At 49.1% G+C, this 22,539-nt stretch overlaps 1 protein-coding gene across 1 annotated transcript in view; it reads right to left on the reverse strand.

Annotated features, from left to right (window-relative positions):
• LOC132830915 (solute carrier family 15 member 2-like) overlaps positions 1-22,539 on the reverse strand; it is a 231,892-nt gene that overhangs the window by 20,117 nt on the left and 189,236 nt on the right. Inside the window, exon 19 of the mRNA XM_060848864.1 lies at positions 20,645-20,762. Coding sequence (XP_060704847.1) covers positions 20,645-20,762 — 118 coding nt within the window. The remainder of the gene's footprint in view (positions 1-20,644; positions 20,763-22,539) is intronic.

Here is a 22,539-nt window from a genome sequence, read left to right on the forward strand (position 1 = left end):
AACTGGTAAACGGGCAGGGAACAATGAATGATAAGGCGCTCTTCTTCAGGTTGGCAACCTGTAACCTGTTGATCCAAAGGGATCAATGCTGAGAGCACAACTATTTTATAATATATGGGTATTGGAGGAATGAAGTGAATGTGCTGCAGCCTAATTTGCAGATGACATTACAAATAGGAGGAAAGGCAGGTTGAGGGAGTGATACAAACAGTCTACAGAGAGATACTTGTATGTAAGTGGACAAAAAATTGGAAAATGAAGTACGTTGTTGAAAAATGTGAAATTGTTCATTTTGGAAGGAAGAACAAAACAACAGAAATTTTATTTAGTGGAGAAAAAAACTGCAGAAAGCTGCAACGCAAAGGGATTTTGGGGGGAACTTGTACATGAAACACAGAAAGCTAGCACACAGGGATAGCAGGGAATCAGGAATGGCAATGAAATGTTGGCTCTTATTTCAAGGAGCCCACATCTGGAGTAACATGAGTTGTTTTGGTCCCCTTATTTGAGTTTAGATAATATTTCATTGGAGGTAGTTCAGAGATGGTTCACAAGGATTATCCCTGGTAAGGAACGGTTATGTTAATGAACAAAGGTTAAATAGTTTGGGACTCAACTCATTGGAATTTAGAAGAATTCATGATCTTATTGAAACATAAAGGAATATTTAAAGGTCCTGTCAGGGTGAACATGAGAGGATGTTTCCCCTCATGGGAGAGTACAGGACCAGAGGGTATAGTCTCAGAATAAAGGGGTGCTACCTTAAGACTTTGATGAGGTGGAATGTTTTCCTCCCGGAGGGTTGTGAATATTTGGAATTCCTTGCCACATAGAGATGTGTAGGGGCAGAGTCATTGTGTATAGGTAAGGCTGAGACAGATTCTTCATCAGTAGGGAAATCCAGGGTTACAGGAAACATGAGGAATGTCAAATTGAGGGCTCAAAACTGCTTCTGCTGCTACTTCTACAAATCGCCAAATAGGCATTTTATCATTATTTATTAATGGAGTTATTATACTGTTTTCGAGTAAAAAGTGAGGTCTGCAGATGCTGGAGATCAGAGCTGAAAATGTGTTGCTGGTTAAAGCACAGCAGGTTAGGCAGCATCCAAGGAGCAGGAAATTCGACGTGTCGGGCCAGAGTCCTTCATCAGGGATGAGGAGAGGGTGCCAGGCAGGCTAAGATAAAAGATAGGCAGGAGGGACTTGGGGGAGGGGCGATGGAGATGTGATAGGTGGAAGGAGGTCAAGGTGAGGGTGATAGGCTGGAGTGGGGTGGGGGCGGAGAGGTCAGGAAGAAGATTGCAGGTTAGGAGGGCGGTGCTGAGTTGAGGGAACCGACTGAGACAAGGTGGGGGGAGGGGAAATTAGGAAACTGGAGAAATCTGAGTTCATTCCTTGTGGTTGGAGGGTTCCCAGGCGGAAGATGAGGCGCTCTTCCTCCAGCCATCGTGTTGTTATGTTCTGGCAATGGAGGAGTCTAAGGACCTGCATGTCCTTGGTGGAGTGGGAGGGAGAGTTAAAGTGTTGAGCCATGGGGTGGTTGGGTTGGTTGGTCCGGGCGTCCCAGAGGTGTTCCTTGAAGCGTTCCGCAAGTAGGCGGCCTGTCTCCCCAATATAGAGGAGGCCACATCGGGTGCAGCGGATGCAGTAAATGATGTGTGTGGAGATGCAGGTGAATTTGTGGCGGATATGGAAGGATCCATTGGGGCCTTGGAGAGAAGTAAAGGAGGAGGTGTGGGCGCAAGTTTTACATTTCCTGCGGTTGTAGGGGAAGGTGCCGGGAGTGGAGGTTGGGTTGGTGGGGGGTGTGGACCTGACGAGGGAGTCACGAAGGGAGTGGTCTTCGCGGAACACTGATAGGGGAGGGGAGGGAAATATATCCCTGGTGGTGGGGTCCGTTTGGAGGTGGCGGAAATGACGGCGGATGATACGCTGTATATGGAGGTTGGTGGGGTGGTAGGTGAGAACCAGTGGGGTTCTGTCTTGGTGGCAGTTGGAGGAGCGGGGCTCAAGGGCGGAGGAGCGGGAAGTGGAGGAGATGCGGTGGAGGACATCGTCGATCACGTCTGGGGGGAATCTGCGGTCCTTGAAGAAGGAGGCCATCTGGGCTGTACGGTATTGGAACTGGTCCTCCTGGGAGCAGATGCGGCGGAGACGAAGGAATTGGGAATATGGGATGGCGTTTTTACAGGGGGCAGGGTGGGAGGAGGTGTAGTCCAGGTAGCTGTGGGAGTCAGTCGGTTTATAGTAGATGTCTGTGTTGAGTCGGTCACCAGAGATAGAAATGGAAAGGTCATCTCCTCTGCACAGAAGCTCTTCAGCCACGTTCTCAAACAGACTCGCTACCACAGCCACATCTCCTTCCTCAGCACCTGCCTACGGAACCGACTGATCCCGCACGGACTCCGGACTACATTCCAACCAACAAAATTTATCACCTCAGGGGATCTCCCATCCACTGCCTCCAACCTCATAGTCCCACAACCCCGCACCGCCCGTTTCTACCTCCTGCCCAAAATCCACCCATTGTCTCAGCCTGCTCCTGCCCCACCGAACTCATCTCCGCGTACCTCGACACGGTTCTGTCCCCTTTAGTCCAAGAACTCCCCACCTACATTTGGGACACCACCCACGCCCTCCACCTCCTCCATGATTTTCGCTTCCCCGGTCCCCAACGCCTTATCTTCACCATGGACATCCAGTCCCTGTACACCTCCATCCCCCATCACGAAGGACTCAAAGCCCTCCGCTTCTTCCTTTCCCGCCGCACCAACCACTACTCTCCCACTGATACCCTCCTTCGACTGACTGAACTGGTCCTCACCCTGAATAACTTCTCTTTCCAATCCTCCCACTTCCTCCAAACTAAAGGAGTTGCCATGGGCACCCGCATGGGCCCCAGCTATGCCTGTCTCTTCGTAGGATATGTGGAACAGTCCACCTTCCGCAACTACACTGGCACCACCCCCCACCTCTTCCTCCGCTACATTGATGACTGTATCGGCGCTGCCTCGTGCTCCCACAGGGAGGTTGAACAGTTCATCAACTTTACCAACACCTTCCATCCCGACCTGAAATTCACCTGGACTGTCTCAGACTCCTCCCTCCCCTTCCTAGACCTTTCCATTTCTATCTTGGGCGACCGACTCAACACAGACATCTACTATAAACCGACTGACTCCCACAGCTACCTGGACTACACCTCCTCCCACCCTGCCCCCTGTAAAAACGCCATCCCATATTCCCAATTCCTTCGTCTCCACCGCTTCTGCTCCCAGGAGGACCAGTTCCAATACCGTACAGCCCAGATGGCCTCCTTCTTCAAGGACCGCAGATTCCCCCAGACGTGATCGACGATGCCCTCCACCGCATCTCCTCCACTTCCCGCTCCTCCGCCCTTGAGCCCCGCTCCTCCAACTGCCACCAAGACAGAACCCCACTGGTTCTCACCTACCACCCCACCAACCTCCGTATACAGCGTATCATCCGTCGTCATTTCCGCCACCTCCAAACGGACCCCACCACCAGGGATATATTTCCCTCCCCTCCCCTATCAGTGTTCCGCAAAGACCACTCCCTTCGTGACTCCCTCGTCAGGTCCACAACCCCCACCAACCCAACCTCCACTCCCGGCACCTTCCCCTGCAACCACAGGAAATGTAAAACTTGCGCCCACACCTCCTCCCTTACTTCTCTCCAAGGCCCCAATGGATCCTTCCATATCCGCCACAAATTCACCTGCACCTCCACACACATCATCTATTGCATCCGCTGCACTCGATGTGGCCTCCTCTAAATTGGGGAGACGGGCCGCCTACTTGCGGAACGCTTCAGGGAACACCTCTGGGATGCCCGGACCAACCAACCCAACCACCCCGTGGCTCAACACTTTAACTCTCCCTCCCACTCCACCAAGGACATGCAGGTCCTTGGACTCCTCCATTGCCAGAACATAACAACACGATGGCTGGAGGAAGAGCGCCTCATCTTCCGCCTGGGAACCCTCCAACCACAAGGAATGAACTCAGATTTCTCCAGTTTCCTCATTTCCCCTCCCCCCACCGTGTCTCAGTCGGTTCCCTCAACTCAGCACTGCCCTCCTAACCTGCAATCTTCTTCCTGACCTCTCCGCCCCCATCCCACTCCAGCCTATCACCCTCACCTTGACCTCCTTCCACCTATCACATCTCCATCGCCCCTCCCCCAAGTCCCTCCTCCCTACCTTTTATCTTAGCCTGCCTGGCAAACTCTCCTCATTCCTGATGAAGGGTTCTCGCCCGAAACGTCGAATTTCCTGTTCCTAGGATGCTGCCTAACCTGCTGTGCTTTAACCAGCAACACATTTTCAGCTCTTATTATACTGTTTGTCCTCCTCAAAGGAAAACAGGTTGGCCAACAAATTTTACCCCAGCCAGCTACACCCCTTTTCCTATGACTGAACTACAAAAAAATCACCGCCAATCCTGCTGATTATTCCCATCCTCCAAATTGCAAAGCTGCCACTGTACACCTTCTGAAAATTGTGCCCAAGGTTAACTGCTTTCAGATCAGAATCTGCTGTGTGTGTTGGGTCAGGCTGAGAATGCTGGTCAAAAGTAATAGATACGAAGTCGATGAGCTACTGAGAGGACCCCAAGAAATCCTTTGAATCGCTTGTTGAAACCACAAATGCAGAGTGCAGAGGAAATAAAGAACTTACATTTATATAACAGTCACAACCTCAGGAGGTCCTCAAGTTCTTAACAACCAATTAAAGGTCGGCTCTGTTGCTGTGCAGGGAAAGACATGGCTGCTGGTACTGATACTTGGAGAAACAGTCAAATAGAATATAAAGGTCTCAGGAAGGAATAATGAACTTCCACAATGCTCTAGGCTCGCCCACAGCACTGTTTACAACTTGTAATTCATGCTGACACTGGATAGGTTACAGAGAAAGACAAGAAATGTATCAGAAATCCAGAGCATTTAGAGTGGACAAAGTGCTCAAGAAACTCTTGTTGGGTAACTTAGGAGTCTATGATAAATGAAACCCAGACAGTACATTTAGCATTACCATAAACTCCAAACACAGCAATGTGAATACTTAGATAGAATTGGAAACTTTTGCACCTGCCTTTTTGCTGCTAGAAACCAATGAATGATGACACCCCAACACTACAGAGGCTTCTGTCTGAATGAGGCTGGCGTTCAGTTAGCCCTGACTTCCCTCTCTGCTCCCCTCACACTTTATCCATTTTACGGATAATGATGGAAGGAAGATGAACATTCAGAGTGGACAGAAGATTGAACAATACGATGGTCACTTTCCATGGATACCCAGGCCTTAAAACATTTCATGAGAAAGTGGCTGAATTCTAGATTGTTTCCCAATTTAGCTTTAAAAGTGAGTCAAACAATTTGAACTAACTCTGCCAAACCTAATTGAAATGAATTAAACAGAAAACCGCTCTCCTTATTTCCTGTTTTCTGTACAGATTTATTCTTCTAACATCTGGGAAGTGTTTCTCAGATGAAATTTTCTGGCGAAAAAGACTATTTTTTGTAAATTGGAATGGTGCACAGACTTAAGTAGTCCATAAAGATTTGGCAAGGAGTTGTCAGAGGCTAATGGAATTATTACTGGCTGTCCACAAATAATGGAACAGAATCAAGCAGCAAGTGAATAATATCTACCTCTTTTCAAGCTGCAATGGCTCCATTGCTCCTTTGATCTGATTCCCCAGTGGCTTAGCCATTAGTTAAGACTTATGTTCCAGAAAGCTTAGCATTATCCAGAGAATACATCTGGAAAGAGGATGTGTGTGTGGTTCTTAAGCAAGGACAGAATCCCTTGTGCAATATCAAACAAAATCTTTTTGAAATATGAGCCAAAAACTCATTTCTGTTTTGGAATGGAATTGAAATGGAGGTGATGAACTTACCACTTCATTACCCAATTCTACGGAAAGATAAGTGACCCAGGGTCTGTGGAGTGCCGTAGCGTTATTTTAACTACCTTATGAACAAACCGGATATACCCTCCACTCGGTATAATTTTCCTTACTTTTATGATGCCGGGTGGAACAGGAGTAACTCTTGGAGAATAATCTGGGCCACCACTGCGGGATGGGTTTAACATGCACAAACCAGAAGGTGGCCTCTGTATCAGGCCCCACATGGTGGTCACTTGGCCCCACATGGTGGTCACTTGGCCCCACATGGTGGTCTCTCGGACTGACATGGTGGTCTCTTGGCCCCACATAGCGGTTTCTTGGCCCCACATGGTGGTCTCTTGGCAGTCCATGCTGGTCTTTTGGTGGCCTAACATGAAGCCCTCTTGGCCCAGTATGGGGGTCTCTCTCGGCCGGTGGCAGTCTTTCCACGAGGTCACAGCATGATCTTCCAGTCTCAAAGTGACTCAAAGCCCAGCATGGACTGTGGGCAAGGTACCAGTGTGGACTGAGGGCAAGGTACCAGTGTGGACTGGGAATAAGGTACCAGTGTGGACTGGGAATAAGGTACCAGTGTGGACTGGGGACAAGGTACCAGTGTGGACTGGGGACGAGGTACCAGTGTGGACTGGGGACGAGGTACCAGTGTGTACTGTGGGCAAGGTACCAGTGTGGACTGGGAATAAGGTGCCAGTGTGGACTGGGAATAAGGTGCCAGTGTGGACTGGGGACAAGGTGCCAGTGTGGACTGGGGACAAGGTGCCAGTGTGGACTGGGGACAAAGTGCCAGTGTGGACTGGGAACAAGATACCAGTGTGGACTGAGGACAAGGTAGCAGTGTGGACTGGGGACAAGGTACCAGTGTGGACTGAGGACAAGGTACCTGTGTGGACTGAGGACAAGGTACCAGTGTGAACTGGGAATAAGGTACCAGTGTGGACTGGGAATAAGGTGCCAGTGTGGACTGGGGACAAGGTACCAGTGTGGACTGGGAATAAGGTACCAGTGTGGACTGGGGACAAGTTACCAGTGTGGACTGTGGGCAAGGTACCAGTATGGACTGGGAATAAGGTACCAGTGTGGACTGGGGACAAGGTACCAGTGTGAACTGGGGACAAGATACCAGTGTAGACTGGGAATAAGGTACCAGTGTGGACTGAGGGCAAGGAAGCAGCGTGGACTGAGGACAAGGTACCAGTGTGGACGGGGGATAAGGTACCAGTGTGGACTGGGGACAAAGTACCAGTGTGGACTGGGAATAAAGTGCCAGTGTGGACTGGGAATAAGGTACCAGTGTGGACTGTGGGCAAGGTATCAGTGTGGACTGGGAACAAGGTACCAGTGTGGACTGAGGGCAAGGTACCTGTATGGATAGGGAATAAGGTACCAGTGTGGACTGCGAATAGGTACCAGTGTGGACTGTGCGCAAGGTATCAGTGTGGACTGGGAATAAGGTACCAGTGTGGACTGGGGACAAGGTACCAGTGTGGACTGAGGGCAAGGTACCAGTGTGAACTGGGGACAAGATACCAGTGTGGACTGAGGGCAAGGTACCAGTGTGGACTGGGGACAAGGTACCAGTGTGGACTGGGGACAAGGTACCATTATGGACTGGGAATAAGGTACCAGTGTGGACTGGGGGCAAGGTACCATTATGGACTGGGAATAAGGTACCAGTGTGGACTCGGAATAAGGTGCCAGTGTGGACTGGAGACAAGGTACCTGTATGGACTGGGAATAAGGTTCCAGTGTGGACTGGAAATAAGGTACCAGTGTGGACTGCGAATAGGTACCAGTGTGGACTGTGCGCAAGGTACCAGTGTGGACTGCGAATAGGTTCCAGTGTGGACTGGGAATAAGGTACCAGTGTGGACTCGGGACAAGGTACCAGTGTGGACTGGGGACAAGGTACCAGTGTGAACTGGGGACAAGATACCAGTGTAGACTGGGAATAAGGTACCAGTGTGGACTGGGGATAAGGTACCAGTGTGGACTGGGGACAAAGTAACAGTGTGGACTGGGAATAAAGTGCCAGTGTGGACTGGGAATAAGGTACCAGTGTGGACTGGAAATAAGGTACCAGTGTGGACTGGGAATAAAGTGCCAGTGTGGACTGGAAATAAGGTACCAGTGTGGACTGCGAATAGGTACCAGTGTGGACTGTGCGCAAGGTATCAGTGTGGACTGGGAATAAGGTACCAGTGTGGACTGAGGGCAAGGTACCAGTGTGGACTGGGGACAAGGTACCAGTGTGAACTGGGGACAAGATACCAGTGTGGACTGAGGGCAAGGTACCAGTGTGGACTGGGGACAAGGTACCAGTATGGACTGAGGGCAAGGTACCAGTGTGGACTGGGGACAAGGTACCAGTGTGGACTGGGGACAAGGTACCAGTGTGGACTGGGGATAAGGTACCAGTGTGGACTGGGAATAAGGTGCCAGTGTGGACTGAGGACAAGGTACCAGTGTGGACTGGGAATAAGGTGCCAGTGTGGACTGAGGGCAAGGTACTAGTGTGGACTGAGGGCAAGGTACCAGTGTGGACTGGGGACAAGGTACCAGTGTGAACTGGGGACAAGATACCAGTGTGGACTGAGGGCAAGGTACCAGTGTGGACTGGGGACAAGGTACCAGTGTGGACTGAGGGCAAGGTACCAGTGTGGACTGGGGACAAGGTACCAGTGTGGACTGGGGACGAGGTACCAGTGCGGACTGGGGATAAGGTACCAGTGTGGACTGGGAATAAGGTGCCAGTGTGGACTGAGGACAAGGTACCAGTGTGGACTGGGAATAAGGTGCCAGTGTGGACTGGGAATAAGGTGCCAGTGTGGACTGAGGGCAAGGTACCAGTGTGGACTGGGGACAAGGAACCAGTGTGGACTGTGGGCAAGGTATCAGTGTGGACTGGGAATAAGGTGCCAGTGTGGACTGAGGGCAAGGTACCTGTATGGACTGGGAACAAGGTACCAGTGTGGACTGAGGGCAAGGTACCAGTGTGGACTGGGAATAAGGTGCCAGTGTGGACTGGGGGCAAGGTACCATTATGGACTGGGAATAAGGTACCAGTGTGGACTCGGAATAAGGTGCCAGTGTGGACTGGAGACAAGGTACCTGTATGGACTGGGAATAAGGTTCCAGTGTGGACTGGAAATAAGGTACCAGTGTGGACTGCGAATAGGTACCAGTGTGGACTGTGCGCAAGGTACCAGTGTGGACTGCGAATAGGTTCCAGTGTGGACTGGGAATAAGGTACCAGTGTGGACTCGGGACAAGGTACCAGTGTGGACTGGGGACAAGGTACCAGTGTGAACTGGGGACAAGATACCAGTGTAGACTGGGAATAAGGTACCAGTGTGGACTGGGGATAAGGTACCAGTGTGGACTGGGGACAAAGTAACAGTGTGGACTGGGAATAAAGTGCCAGTGTGGACTGGGAATAAGGTACCAGTGTGGACTGGAAATAAGGTACCAGTGTGGACTGGGAATAAAGTGCCAGTGTGGACTGGAAATAAGGTACCAGTGTGGACTGCGAATAGGTACCAGTGTGGACTGTGCGCAAGGTATCAGTGTGGACTGGGAATAAGGTACCAGTGTGGACTGAGGGCAAGGTACCAGTGTGGACTGGGGACAAGGTACCAGTGTGAACTGGGGACAAGATACCAGTGTGGACTGAGGGCAAGGTACCAGTGTGGACTGGGGACAAGGTACCAGTATGGACTGAGGGCAAGGTACCAGTGTGGACTGGGGACAAGGTACCAGTGTGGACTGGGGACAAGGTACCAGTGTGGACTGGGGATAAGGTACCAGTGTGGACTGGGAATAAGGTGCCAGTGTGGACTGAGGACAAGGTACCAGTGTGGACTGGGAATAAGGTGCCAGTGTGGACTGAGGGCAAGGTACTAGTGTGGACTGAGGGCAAGGTACCAGTGTGGACTGGGGACAAGGTACCAGTGTGAACTGGGGACAAGATACCAGTGTGGACTGAGGGCAAGGTACCAGTGTGGACTGGGGACAAGGTACCAGTGTGGACTGAGGGCAAGGTACCAGTGTGGACTGGGGACAAGGTACCAGTGTGGACTGGGGACGAGGTACCAGTGTGGACTGGGGATAAGGTACCAGTGTGGACTGGGAATAAGGTGCCAGTGTGGACTGAGGACAAGGTACCAGTGTGGACTGGGAATAAGGTGCCAGTGTGGACTGGGAATAAGGTGCCAGTGTGGACTGAGGGCAAGGTACCAGTGTGGACTGGGGACAAGGAACCAGTGTGGACTGTGGGCAAGGTATCAGTGTGGACTGGGAATAAGGTGCCAGTGTGGACTGAGGGCAAGGTACCTGTATGGACTGGGAACAAGGTACCAGTGTGGACTGAGGGCAAGGTACCAGTGTGGACTGGGAATAAGGTGCCAGTGTGGACTGAGGACAAGGTGCCAGTGTGGACTGGGAATAAGGTGCCAGTGTGGACTGGGAATAAGGTGCCAGTGTGGACTGTGGGCAAGGTATCAGTGTGGACTAGGAATAAGGTGCCAGTGTGGACTAGGAATAAGGTGCCAGTGTGGACTGGGAATAAGGTACCAGTGTGGACTGGGGATAAGGTACCAGTGTGGACTGAGGGCAAGGTACCAGAGTGGACTGGGGACAAAGTACCAGTGTGGACTGGGAATAAGGTGCCAGTGTGGACTGAGGACAAGGTACCAGTGTGGACTGGGAATAAGGTGCCAGTGTGGACTGGGAATAAGGTGCCAGTGTGGACTGAGGGCAAGGTACCAGTGTGGACTGGGGACAAGGTACCAGTGTAGACTGTGGGCAAGGTATCAGTGTGGACTGGGAATAAGGTGCCAGTGTGGACTGAGGGCAAGGTACCTGTATGGACTGGGAACAAGGTACCAGTGTGGACTGAGGGCAAGGTACCAGTGTGGACTGGGAATAAGGTGCCAGTGTGGACTGAGGACAAGGTACCAGTGTGGACTGGGAATAAGGTGCCAGTGTGGACTGTGGGCAAGGTATCAGTGTGGACTAGGAATAAGGTGCCAGTGTGGACTAGGAATAAGGTGCCAGTGTAGACTGGGAATAAGGTACCAGTGTGGACTGGGGATAAGGTACCAGTGTGGACTGGGGATAAGGTACCAGTGTGGACTGAGGGCAAGGTACCAGTGTGGACTGGGGACAAAGTACCAGTGTGGACTGGGAATAAGGTGCCAGTGTGGACTGAGGACAAGGTACCAGTGAGGACTGGGAATAAGGTACCAGTGTGGACTGGGAATAAGGTACCAGTGTGGACTGTGGGCAAGGTATCAGTGTGGACTGGGAATAAGGCGCCAGTGTGGACTGGGAATAAGGTGCCAGTGTGGACTGGGAATAAGGTACCAGTGTGGACTGGGGACAAAGTACCAGTGTGGACTGGGAATAAGGTGCCAGTGTGGACTGGGAACAAGGTACCAGTGTGGACTGGGAATAAGGTACCAGTGTGGACTGGGAATAAGGTGCCAGTGTGGACTGAGGACAAGTACCAGTGTGGACTGGGAATAAGGTGCCAGTGTGGACTGGGAATAAGATACCAGTGTGGACTGTGGGCAAGGTACCAGTGTGGACTGGGAATAAGGTGCCAGTGTGGACTGAGGGCAAGGTACCAGTGTGGACTGTGGGCAAGGTACCAGTGTGGACTGGGGACAAGGTACCAGTGTGGACTGGGAATAAGGTACCAGTGTGGACTGGGGACAAGGTACCAGTGTGGACTGGGAATAAGGTGCCAGTGTGGAGTGGGAATAAGGTACCAGTGTGGACTGTGGGCAAGGTACCAGTGTGGACTGGGAATAAGGTACCAGTGTGGACTGGGAATAAGGTACCAGTGTGGACTGTGGGCAAGGTACCAGTGTGGACTGGGAATAAGGTACCAGTGTGGACTGGGGACAAGGTACCAGTGTGGACTGGGGACAAGGTACCAGTGTGGACTGGGAATAAGGTACCAGTGTGGACTGTGGGCAAGGTACCAGTGTGGACTGGGAATAAGGAACCAGTGTGGACTGGGGACAAGGTACCAGTGTGGACTGGGGCTTAGGTACCAGTGTGGACTGAGGGCAAGGTACCAGTGTGGACTGGGAATAAGGTGCCAGTGTGGACTGGGAATAAGGTGCCAGTGTGGACTGAGGGCAAGGTACCAGTGTGGACTGGGAATAAGGTGCCAGTGTGGACTGGGAATAAGGTGCCAGTGTGGACTGAGGACAAGGTACCAGTGTGGACTGGGAATAAGGTGCCAGTGTGGACTGGGAATAAGGTACCAGTGTGGACTGTGGGCAAGGTATCAGTGTGGACTGGGAATAAGGTGCCAGTGTGGACTGGGAATAAGGTACCAGTGTGGACTGGGAATAAGGTGCCAGTGTGGACTGGGAATAAGGTACCAGTGTGGACTGAGGGCAAGGTACCAGTGTGGACTGGGAATAAGGTACCAGTGTAGACTGGGAATAAGGTACCAGTGTGGACTGGGGACAAAGTACCAGTGTGGACTGGGAATAAGGTTCCAGTGTGGACTGGAAATAAGGTACCAGTGTCGACTGCGAATAGGTACCAGTGTGGACTGTGCGCAAGGTATCAGTGTGGACTGGGGATAAGGTACCAGTGTGGACTGGGGACAAGGTACCAGTGTGGACTGGGAATAAGGTACCAGTGTGGACTGAGGGCATGATACCAGTGTGGACTGGGGACAAGGTACCAGTGTGGACTGAGGGCAAGGTACCAGTGTGGACTCGGAATAAGGTACCAGTGTGGACTGAGGACAAGGTACCAGTGTGGACTGGGAACAAGGTACCAGTGTGGACTGAGGGCAAGGTACCTGTATTGACTGGGAATAAGGTTCCAGTGTGGACTGGAAATAAGGTACCAGTGTGAACTGCGAATAGGTACCAGTGTGGACTGTGCGCAAGGTATCAGTGTGGACTCGGGACAAGGTACCAGTGTGGACTGGGGACAAGGTACCAGTGTGAACTGGGGACTAGATACCAGTGTGGACTGGGGACAAGGAACCAGTGTGGACTGGGGACTAGATACCAGAGTGGACTGGGGACAAAGTACCAGTGTGGACTGGGAATAAGGTGCCAGTGTGGACTGAGGACAAAGTACCAGTGTGGACTGGGAATAAGGTGCCAGTGTGGACTGAGGACAAGCTACCAGTGTGGACTGGGGACAAAGTACCAGTGTGGACTGGGGACAAGGTACCAGTGTGAACTGGGGACTAGATACCAGTGTGGACTGGGGACAAAGTACCAGTGTGGACTGGGAATAAGGTGCCAGTGTGGACTGGGAATAAGGTACCAGTGTGGACTGTGGGCAAGGTATCAGTGTGGACTGGGAATAAGGTGCCAGTTGGACTGGGAACAAGGTACCAGTGTGGACTGAGGGCAAGGTACCAGTGTGGACTGAGGGCAAGATACCAGTGTGGACTAGGAATAAGGTGCCATTGTGCACTGGGAATAAGGTACCAGTGTGGACTGAGGGCAAGGTACCAGTGTGGACTGAGGGCAAGATACCAGTGTGGACTAGGAATAAGGTGCCAGTGTGCACTGGGAATAAGGTACCATTATGGACTGGGGACAAGGTACCAGTGTGGACTGGGGACAAAGTACCAGTGTGGACTGCGAATAGGTACCAGTGTGGACTGTGCGCAAGGTATCAGTGTGGACTGGGAATAAGGTACCAGTGTGGACTGGGGACAAGGTACCAGTGTGGACTGGGAATAAGGTACCAGTGTGGACTGAGGGCAAGGTACCAGTGTGGACTGGGGACAAGGTACCAGTGTGGACTGAGGGCAAGGTACCAGTGTTGACTCGGAATAAGTTACCAGTGTGGACTGAGGACAAGGTACCAGTGTGAACTGGGGACAAGATACCAGTGTGGACTGGGACAAGGTGCCAGTGTGGACTGAGGACAAGGTACCAGTGTGAACTGGGGACAAGATACCAGTGTGGACTGAGGACAAGGTAGCAGCATGGACTGGGGACAAGGTACCAGTGTGGACTGAGTTGGAAGGACTGCTCATCCAAACTTCTTATTTCTCTATTTTCTAATCTAATTGTATAATCTGTAATTCTGGACTATTTATTTCTTTATTTTTCTAATTTTTCTTTGTAAGAAAGTGCACTGAATAATCTGAACTTATACAACTTATACTCAAGATGGTGCTGTAAGTGATGACTTGTAAACTTTTTACTATACTAATTTGAGTACATGTGGCAATAAAACTAACTCAATTCATTAGCGTAAGAGGTTCTTGTTGTAGGACAGTGTATGACGCCAGCTCACCATGTGCAGCAAACATTCAGCATGTAGTAGGTGTAGGGCAGCTTCTGTTTCCTATCCATAGGACTGGACGCAGTTAGGCTTCCAGTCAGTATTGTATTGGTCCTGGGCTCCGTGCCTGTGCAGACCAGTCTGCGAGATCTGTAGGAACAGCTCTGTGGTCTGGGAAATACACAGGCTCCAATTAGGGGCCTGGGCACATCCTTCCCAGGGTGGTCGAGAGGGTGGGTCACATAGAGTCATAGAGAAACAGACCCTTCGGTCCAACCCGTCCATGCCGACCAGTTATCCCAACCCAATCTAGTCCCATCTGCCAGCACCAGCCCATATCCCTCCAAACCCTTCCTACTAATACCCATTCAAATGCCTCTTAAAATGTTGCAATTGTACCAGCCTCCACCACTTTCTCTGGCATACACGTACCACCGTCTACGTGAAAACGTTGCCTCTTAGGTCTCTTTTATATCTTTCTCCTCTCACCCTAAACCTATGCCCTGTCGTTCTGGATTCGCTGACCCCAGGGAAAAGACTTTGCCTATTTATCCTATCCATGCCCCTCATAATTTTGTAAACCTCTATCAGGTCACCCCTCAGCCTCCGACGCTCCAAGGGAAACAGCCTCTCCCTATAGCTCAGATCCTCCAATCCAGGCAACATCCTTGTAAATCTTTTCTGAACCCTTTCAAGTTTCACAACATCTTTCTGATAGGAAGGAGATCAGAATTACACGCAATATTCCAAAAGTGGCCTAACCAATGTCCTGTACAGCTGCAACATGACCTCCCAACTCCTGTACTCAATACTCTGACCAATAAAGGAAAGCATAGCAAACACCTTCTTCACTATCCTATCTACCTGTGACTCCACTTTCAAGGAGTTATGAACCTGCACTCCAAGGTCTCTTTGTTCAGCAACACTCCCCAGGACCTTACCATTAAGTGTATAAATCCTGCTAAGATTTGCTTTCCCAAAATGCAGCACCTTGCATTTATCTGAATTAAACTCCATTTGCCACTTCTCAGCCCATTGACCCATCTGGTACAGATCCTGTTGTAATCTGAGGTAACCCTTTTTGATGTCTACTACACCTCTAATTTTGGTGTCATCTGCAAACTTACTAACTGTACCACTTATGCTCGCATCCAAATCATTTATGTAAATGACAAAAAGTAGACGACCCAGCATTGATCCTTATGGCATTCCACTGGTCACAGGCCTCCAGTCTGAATAACAACCCTCCACCACCACCCTCTGTCTTCTATCTTTGAGCCAGTTCTGTATCCAAATGGCAAGTTCTCCTTGTATTCCATGAGATCTAACCTTGCTCACCAGTCTCCCATGGAGAACCTTGTCGAACGCCTGACTGAAGTCCATATAGCTCACATCTACCACTCTGCCCTCATCAATCCTCTTTGTTACTTCTTCAGAAAACTCAATCAAGTTTGTGAGACATGATTTCCCACGCACAAAGCCATGTTGACTATCCCGAATCAGTTGTTGCCTTTCCAAATACATGTACATCCTGGCCCTCAGGATTCCCTCCAACAACTTGCCCACCACTGTGTTCAGGCTCACCTGTCTATAGTTCCCTGGCTTGTCTTTACCACCCTTCTTAAACAGTGGCACCACGTTTGCCAACCTCCAGTCTTCTGGCACCTCACCTGTGACTATCGATGATACAAATATCTCAGCAAGAGGCCCAGCAATCACTTCTCTAGCTTTCCACAGAGTTCTCGGGTACACCTGATCAAGTCCTGGGGATTTATCCATCTTTACCCATTTCAAGACATCCAGCACTTCCTCTTCTGTAATCTGGACATTTTGCAAGATGTCACCATCTATTTCCCTACAGTCTATATCTTCCATATCCTTTTCCACAGTAAATACTGATGCAAAATATTCATTTAGTATCTCCCCCATTTTCTGCGGCTCCACACAAAGGCTGTCTTGCTGACCTTTGAAGGGCCCCATTCTCTCCCGAGTTACCCTTTTGTCCTTAATATATTTGTAAAAACCCTTTGGATTCTCCTTAATTCTATTTGCCAAAGCTATCTCATGTCCCCTTTTTGCCCTCTTAAGTATACTCCTACTTCCTTTATACTCTTCTAAGGATTCATGACCATAATAACATCAAGAACACTAATGTAGAAACTGATGGTGATATACCGCAGCCTTTTTCATCTGTGTCACCAAAGTGTCCACAATAACTTTCCTTCTTTCTCTCCTTCGCACTATGTCTCTGTGAACACCCTGGTTCCATGGCTGGGGTAGAGGGAGCCTGCACTGACGTAGAGGGAGTCTGCTTTGATATATAGCCCATTGGTCCTGGATGATTGGCAGCTAACCCTTAGATACTTTTGTCAAACATGGCAGAGGCAAATTGATCCTCCCGACTTGAACAGCCAAGGGTTGGCAGGGGGCAGGCAGGGTGTCGGTGAAGGGCCCTACCACCTCCACAATCTCCTAAGAAGGTGCAGTGGGGCTGGTATATGTTACCACCTCTGTCTGGGTACCTCCCAGCACTGCCCTGTCTCTTTGTGAGGGATGGGACACTGGGATTGTGAGCCATGTTTCCTATCCCCCTGATCCTTTGCCTTTGGTCCCGGCTGGGGCAATGGAGTGCAGGCGTATGCGCCCCTCCAGCAGACCCTGAGGGAGAGACGGTTTCAGCCGGACGGTCACATGACTGTCTGCACTGCTGCAGCTTCTGGCCAAATGAGGGCCATTGTGTCCCACAGCCCAGCCTGCTGCCCCGGGCCCTCGCTGTGCATATGGATGAAGTCCCTGATTGTCAACACCACAGGCTCCTCTCCTGCCTGAGCTTGAACAGGTACCTGAGATGACAGTGGCTGCTACTGCTGCACGTGGGAGAGCCAGAGTGAGGTATTCCGAAGGAGTTGAGGAGGAAGCACAGAGGGTTATGGTGTGGGAGTCTGGGGAAAGCAAGTAAGGGAAGGTGTTACATCAACAGTGTGGGTGAGGTGACTGTAGTAGTAAGGATAGACTGAGAATGAGGTGACAGCGAGGAATGTGGCAAACCAGAGAAGGGATCTTCTTTCTGATCAGACTGGTAATTTCAAACCAGGGTCTGAAAGGACAGCTTCCTTTGCCAGTCCTCCAGGAACAGGACTCCTGTCCTGTGGATCTCCCCCTCGATCAGGACTTCCAGGTTCCTGTCGCAGAATCGCTGTACCATCATCACCTCCTCCAGCATGTCCAGAATCCGTCCATGACTGACATAGGGCAGCTTTGAAATCCCCGTGCTCATCCAGGAACACAATCACCTTTTAAAGATGAAACAGGAAAAGGGGATGCCAGTCTTTTAGTGTGTGCCTGTTAAGTAGCGAGTTGTTCCAGGGATGGTGCACAGCAAGGTGGCCTGTAAATTGGATGGAAGAGATGCCACAGAGGCAGGCTAGGAGACTAGATGGGATTGAGGTGCATAAGGAGGAGGTATTAGCAATTCTGGAAAGTGTAAAAAATAGATAAGTCCCCTGGGTCAGATGGGGTTTATTCTGGGATTCTCTGGGAAGCCAGGGAGGAGATTACCAAGCCTTTGGCTTTGATCTTTATGTCGACATTGTCTAGAGGAATCATGCCAAAAGACTGGAGGATAGCAAATGTTGTTCCCTTATTCAAGAAGGGGAGTAGCAACAACCCTGGAAATTATAGACCAGTGAACCTTATTTCAATTGTGGTTAAAGTTTTGGAAAGCGTTATAAGAGATAGAATTCATAATCATCTAGAGAGGAATAAGTTAGGTAGGGATAGTCAACATGGTTTTGTGAAGGCTAAGTCATGCCTCTCAAACCTTATTGAGTTCTTTGAGAAGGTGACCAAACAGGTGGATGTGGTGTATATGGAGCTGAAAATGTGTTGCTGGAAAAGTGCAGCAGGTCAGGCAGCATCCAAGGAGCAGGAGAATCGACGTTTCGGGCATGACCCTTCTTCAGGAATCTCCAGCATTTGCAGTCCTCACTTTCTCCCAGTGGTGTATATGGATTTTAGTAAAGTGTTTGATCAGGTTTCCCACGGTAGGCTATTGCACAAAATACAGAGACATGGGATTGAGGGTGATTTAGTGGTTTGGATCAGAAATTGGCTAGCTGAAAAAGACAGAGGGTGGTGGTGGATGGGAAATATTCATACTGTTGTTCAATTCCTATTGGTGTACCGCATGGATCTGTTTTGGGGTCACTGTTGTTTGTCATTTTTATAAATGACCTGGATGAGGGCTGAAAAGGTTGGGTTAGTAAATTCGCAGGTGACACTAAGGTCGGTGGAGTTGTGGATAGTGACAAAGGATGTTGCAGGTTACAGAGAGACATAGATAAGCTGCAGAGCTGGACTGAGAGGTGGCAAATGGAGTTTAATTTGGAAAAGTGTGAGGTGATTCACTTTGGAAGAAGTAACAGGAATACAGAGTACTGGGCTAATGGTAAGATTCTTGGTAAAGTGTAAATGAACAGAAAGATCTCAGTGTCCAGGTACATAGATCCATGAAAGTTGCCACCCAGATTAATAGGGTTGTTAAGAAGGTATATGGAGTGTTAGCTTTTATTGACAGAGGGATTGAGTTTCAGAATCATTAGGTCATGCTGCAGCTGTACAAAACTCTGGTGCAGCCACCTTTGGAGTATTGTGTACAGTTCTGGTCGCCGCATTATAGGAAGGATGTGGAAGCTTTAGAATGGGTTCTGAGGAGACCTACTAGGGCGTTGCCTGGTATGGAGGGAAGGTCTTACGAGGAAAGGCTGGTGGACTTTAGGCTGTTTTCATTAGAGAGAAGAAGGTTGAGAGGTGACTTAATTGAGACATACAAGATAATCAGAGGGTTAGATAGGGTGGACAGTGAGAGCCTTTTTCCTTGGATGGTGATGGCTAGCATGAGGGGACATAGCTTTAAATTGAGGGGTGATAGATATAGGACAGATGTCAGAGGTAGTTTCTTTACTCAAAGAGTAGTAAGGGTGTGGAATACTCAGCCTGCCATAGTAGTAGACTCACCAACTTTAGGGCATTTAAATAGTCATTGGATAGGCGTACAGATGAGAATGGAATAATGTAGGTTAGATGGATTTCAGATTAGTTCCACAGTTCGGCACAACATCGGGGGCTGAAGGGCCTGTACTGTGCTGTAATGTTCTCTGTTCTATGAAGCTAATTAATGTCGAGTTTGGTAAAACAGGGTGGGGAAACTTGTTAGGCTGTGTAGTTAAAACCCTCCAAGAAGCTAAAAACAATTCAACCTTAACCAAAAACTATGTAAGGTTCAGCCCCATAGAGTTTCAAAGAGAATAAAGGACACAGTGATATGTAGGAAGAATCCTGAATTTTCCATTATTGTCAACTTTAAAAGAACAAAGAAAAGTTTAGAATCAAATATACAACAAAGAAGGAGACCATTTGCCTCACCATACCAATTCTAGCCCTCAATCCCCCAATTAGTTTCACTTTACGTTAACAATTATTCATCTCTTCTTCAAACATTGATTCAGTTTCCCTTTAAACGATATTACAGACTGAAGAGACGTGAATGTTGCTGGAAGGAGATGAGAAATCAAAGCTTTTTAAACTGCACTCTTCAGGACAATTGGCAAGTCATAGACTTGGTAAAGAGATACCAGGTTTTTATACATCTGGTTTTTGCACTTAAGTCCCAACGCATGGAAAATGGAAAGCTCTTATTTCTGATCTTTTCAGCAGTGTTTAAGTACTGTACATCTAAACACCTTTGTTTATACTTGTTTATGGTGGAAGCAACAGCCAGTGGTATTATTGCTGAATTACTAATCCAGAAACCTCAGTAATGTTCTGGTGACCTGGGTTTAAACCCTGCCACAGCTAAAGGAGGAACTTAAATTCAATAAAAATCTGGAATTAAAAGTCAAATGATGACTGTTGTCAGGAAAAACCCATCTGGTTCCCTAATGTTATCCTTACCTGGTTACCTACATGTGACTCCAGACCCACAGCAATGTGGTTGTCTCTGAGCCGCCCTCTGGGCAATAAATGCTGGCCTAGCCAGTGACACCCACATACTGTAAATAAATTTGAAAAAAACAGACAGAGCAATAACCGCAATAGTAGAGATCATTTTGGCAAGATAAAGCTCATACAGCAAACCAGAAACTTCACCACTGATACTGAAGGGCAGAGGTGAAAAATGCCTGTCAATTATTGCCCTTATGCCCTGTCTAAACTTTGAGAGGTATTAGAACGACCGCCTCAGTTATGGGAGCAGTCTAAGGCAAACTCGGGCTTTAGAAGAGTTTTTTTTCTGAAGAAGGAGGAAATTAAACTTGGTTCCCCTTCAGCATTAATGGAGAACACGTGGGCGTTCCAGACACAGGAGCAGACCAAGGATGTATCCCGATGCACGGGAAGAGAGCTGTGCACTCTGTCCCCCTCGGTAATACTTACATTGTCAGTGCGATTAGCCTGATAGACAGCAATAGTATAAACACCCCCATCCTTCAGTTCAACCTCTCCTTCAACATGGAGAAAACCTGGCCCAGCTCCTGAGAGCTGTAAAGAGCACCTAAGGTAAAGGAACACACAAAACATAGCTGCATCAGGGCGAAGGATTAGTAATAGTCTGTCTGAAAACACTTTAAAGGCTCTCACTGTACAAAATTAACATTGACTCAGACCGAAATAAGGCTGCTCATTTGAGTGAGTTTGTATAACTATCATAATATGTGGATGGGTGAGTGGACATGTTGTGTGTGTCTGAATTGTTTATACTCATCTGCCTAATGTTACTGCATAACAAAATATTACCATGTACATTTGTGGATATTATTTGCATCTACATGTTAGTATATATGAGTTTTGTACTTGTTTATGTGATTTGGATTGTTGTCTATTACAAAGAAATACATAGAAGGTGTAACAGAGAAACAACTCATTGGCCAAATCAGTCTACGTTGTTGCTTGCCATAGTCATAGAATTATACAGCATGGAAACAGGCCCTTCGGCCCAACTCGTCCATGCTGAACAAATTTCCTAAACTGAACCAGTCCCATTTGTCTGCATTTGGTCAATATCCCTTTAAACCTTTCTTATCCATGTACCCGTCCAAATGTCTTTCAAATGTTTAAGTGTACCCACCTCTACCACTTCCCCTGGCAGCTCATTCCCTTATATGAACACCTTCTGTGTGAAAAACATTACCACTCAGGTCCTTTTTAAACCTTTCCCCTCTCACCCTGATCCTTTGCCCTCTAGTTTTGGACTCCCCTACTCTGGGGAAAAGACCTTGGCTATTCACCTTATCTATGCCCCTTGTGATTTTATAAACCTCTTTATGGTCATCTCTCGCCCCCTACACACCAGGGAAAAATGTCTCAACTTATCCAGTCTCTCCTTATAATTCAAACAAAATATTTTTGTTAACCAGTAGTCAGGAGAACAAGTACAGCAATGAGCCAAACAAAGAAGGTCACGTATATGGGGTATAAATCGAAAGCAAGATGTCGGATTTATACCTCTTGGTTTCAATCATTTTGGCATTAAGGAAATATTACAATAGAGAGTGACTAGCCATACATAAGGATATAAGAAACTTGACAGTCACAGCATGAGCTCCTCAAGCCTCTGGACACTGGAGCTGCTGGGTCAAGCAGGTAATTGTTTTTTTAGTAAAAAATGAGGTCTGCAGATGCTGGAGATCACAGCTGCAAATGTGTTGCTGGTCAAAGCACAGCAGGCCAGGCAGCATCTCAGGAATAGAGAATTCGACGTTTCGAGCATAAGCCCTTCATCAGGAATAAGAGAGAGAGAGCCAAGCAGGCTAAGATAAAAGGTAGGGAGGAGGGACTAGGGGGAGGGGCGATGGAGGTGGGATAGGTGGAAGGAGGTCAAGGTGAGGGTGATAGGCCGGAGTGGGGTGGGGGCGGAGAGGTCAGGAAGAGGATTGCAGGTTAGGAGGGCGGTGCTGAGTTGAGGGAACCGACTGAGACAAGGTGGGGGGAGGGGAAATGAGGAAACTGGAGAAATCTGAATTCATACCTTGTGGTTGGAGGGTTCCCAGGCGGAAGATGAGGCGCTCCTCCTCCAGCCGTCGTGTAGTTGTGTTCTGCCGGTGGAGGAGTCCAAGGACCTGCATGTCCTCGGTGGAGTGGGAGGGAGAGTTAAAGTGTTGAGCCACGGGGTGATTGGGTTGGTTGGTTCGGGCGGCCCGGAGGTGTTCTCTGAAGCGTTCCGCAAGTAAGCGGCCTGTCTCACCAATATAGAGGAGGCCACATCGGGTGCAGCGGATGCAATAGATGATGTGTGTGGAGGTACAGGTGAACTTGTGGCGGATATGGAAGGA

The sequence above is a fragment of the Hemiscyllium ocellatum genome, chromosome 32, assembly GCF_020745735.1.
Source record: "Hemiscyllium ocellatum isolate sHemOce1 chromosome 32, sHemOce1.pat.X.cur, whole genome shotgun sequence".
NCBI lineage: Eukaryota > Metazoa > Chordata > Chondrichthyes > Orectolobiformes > Hemiscylliidae > Hemiscyllium > Hemiscyllium ocellatum.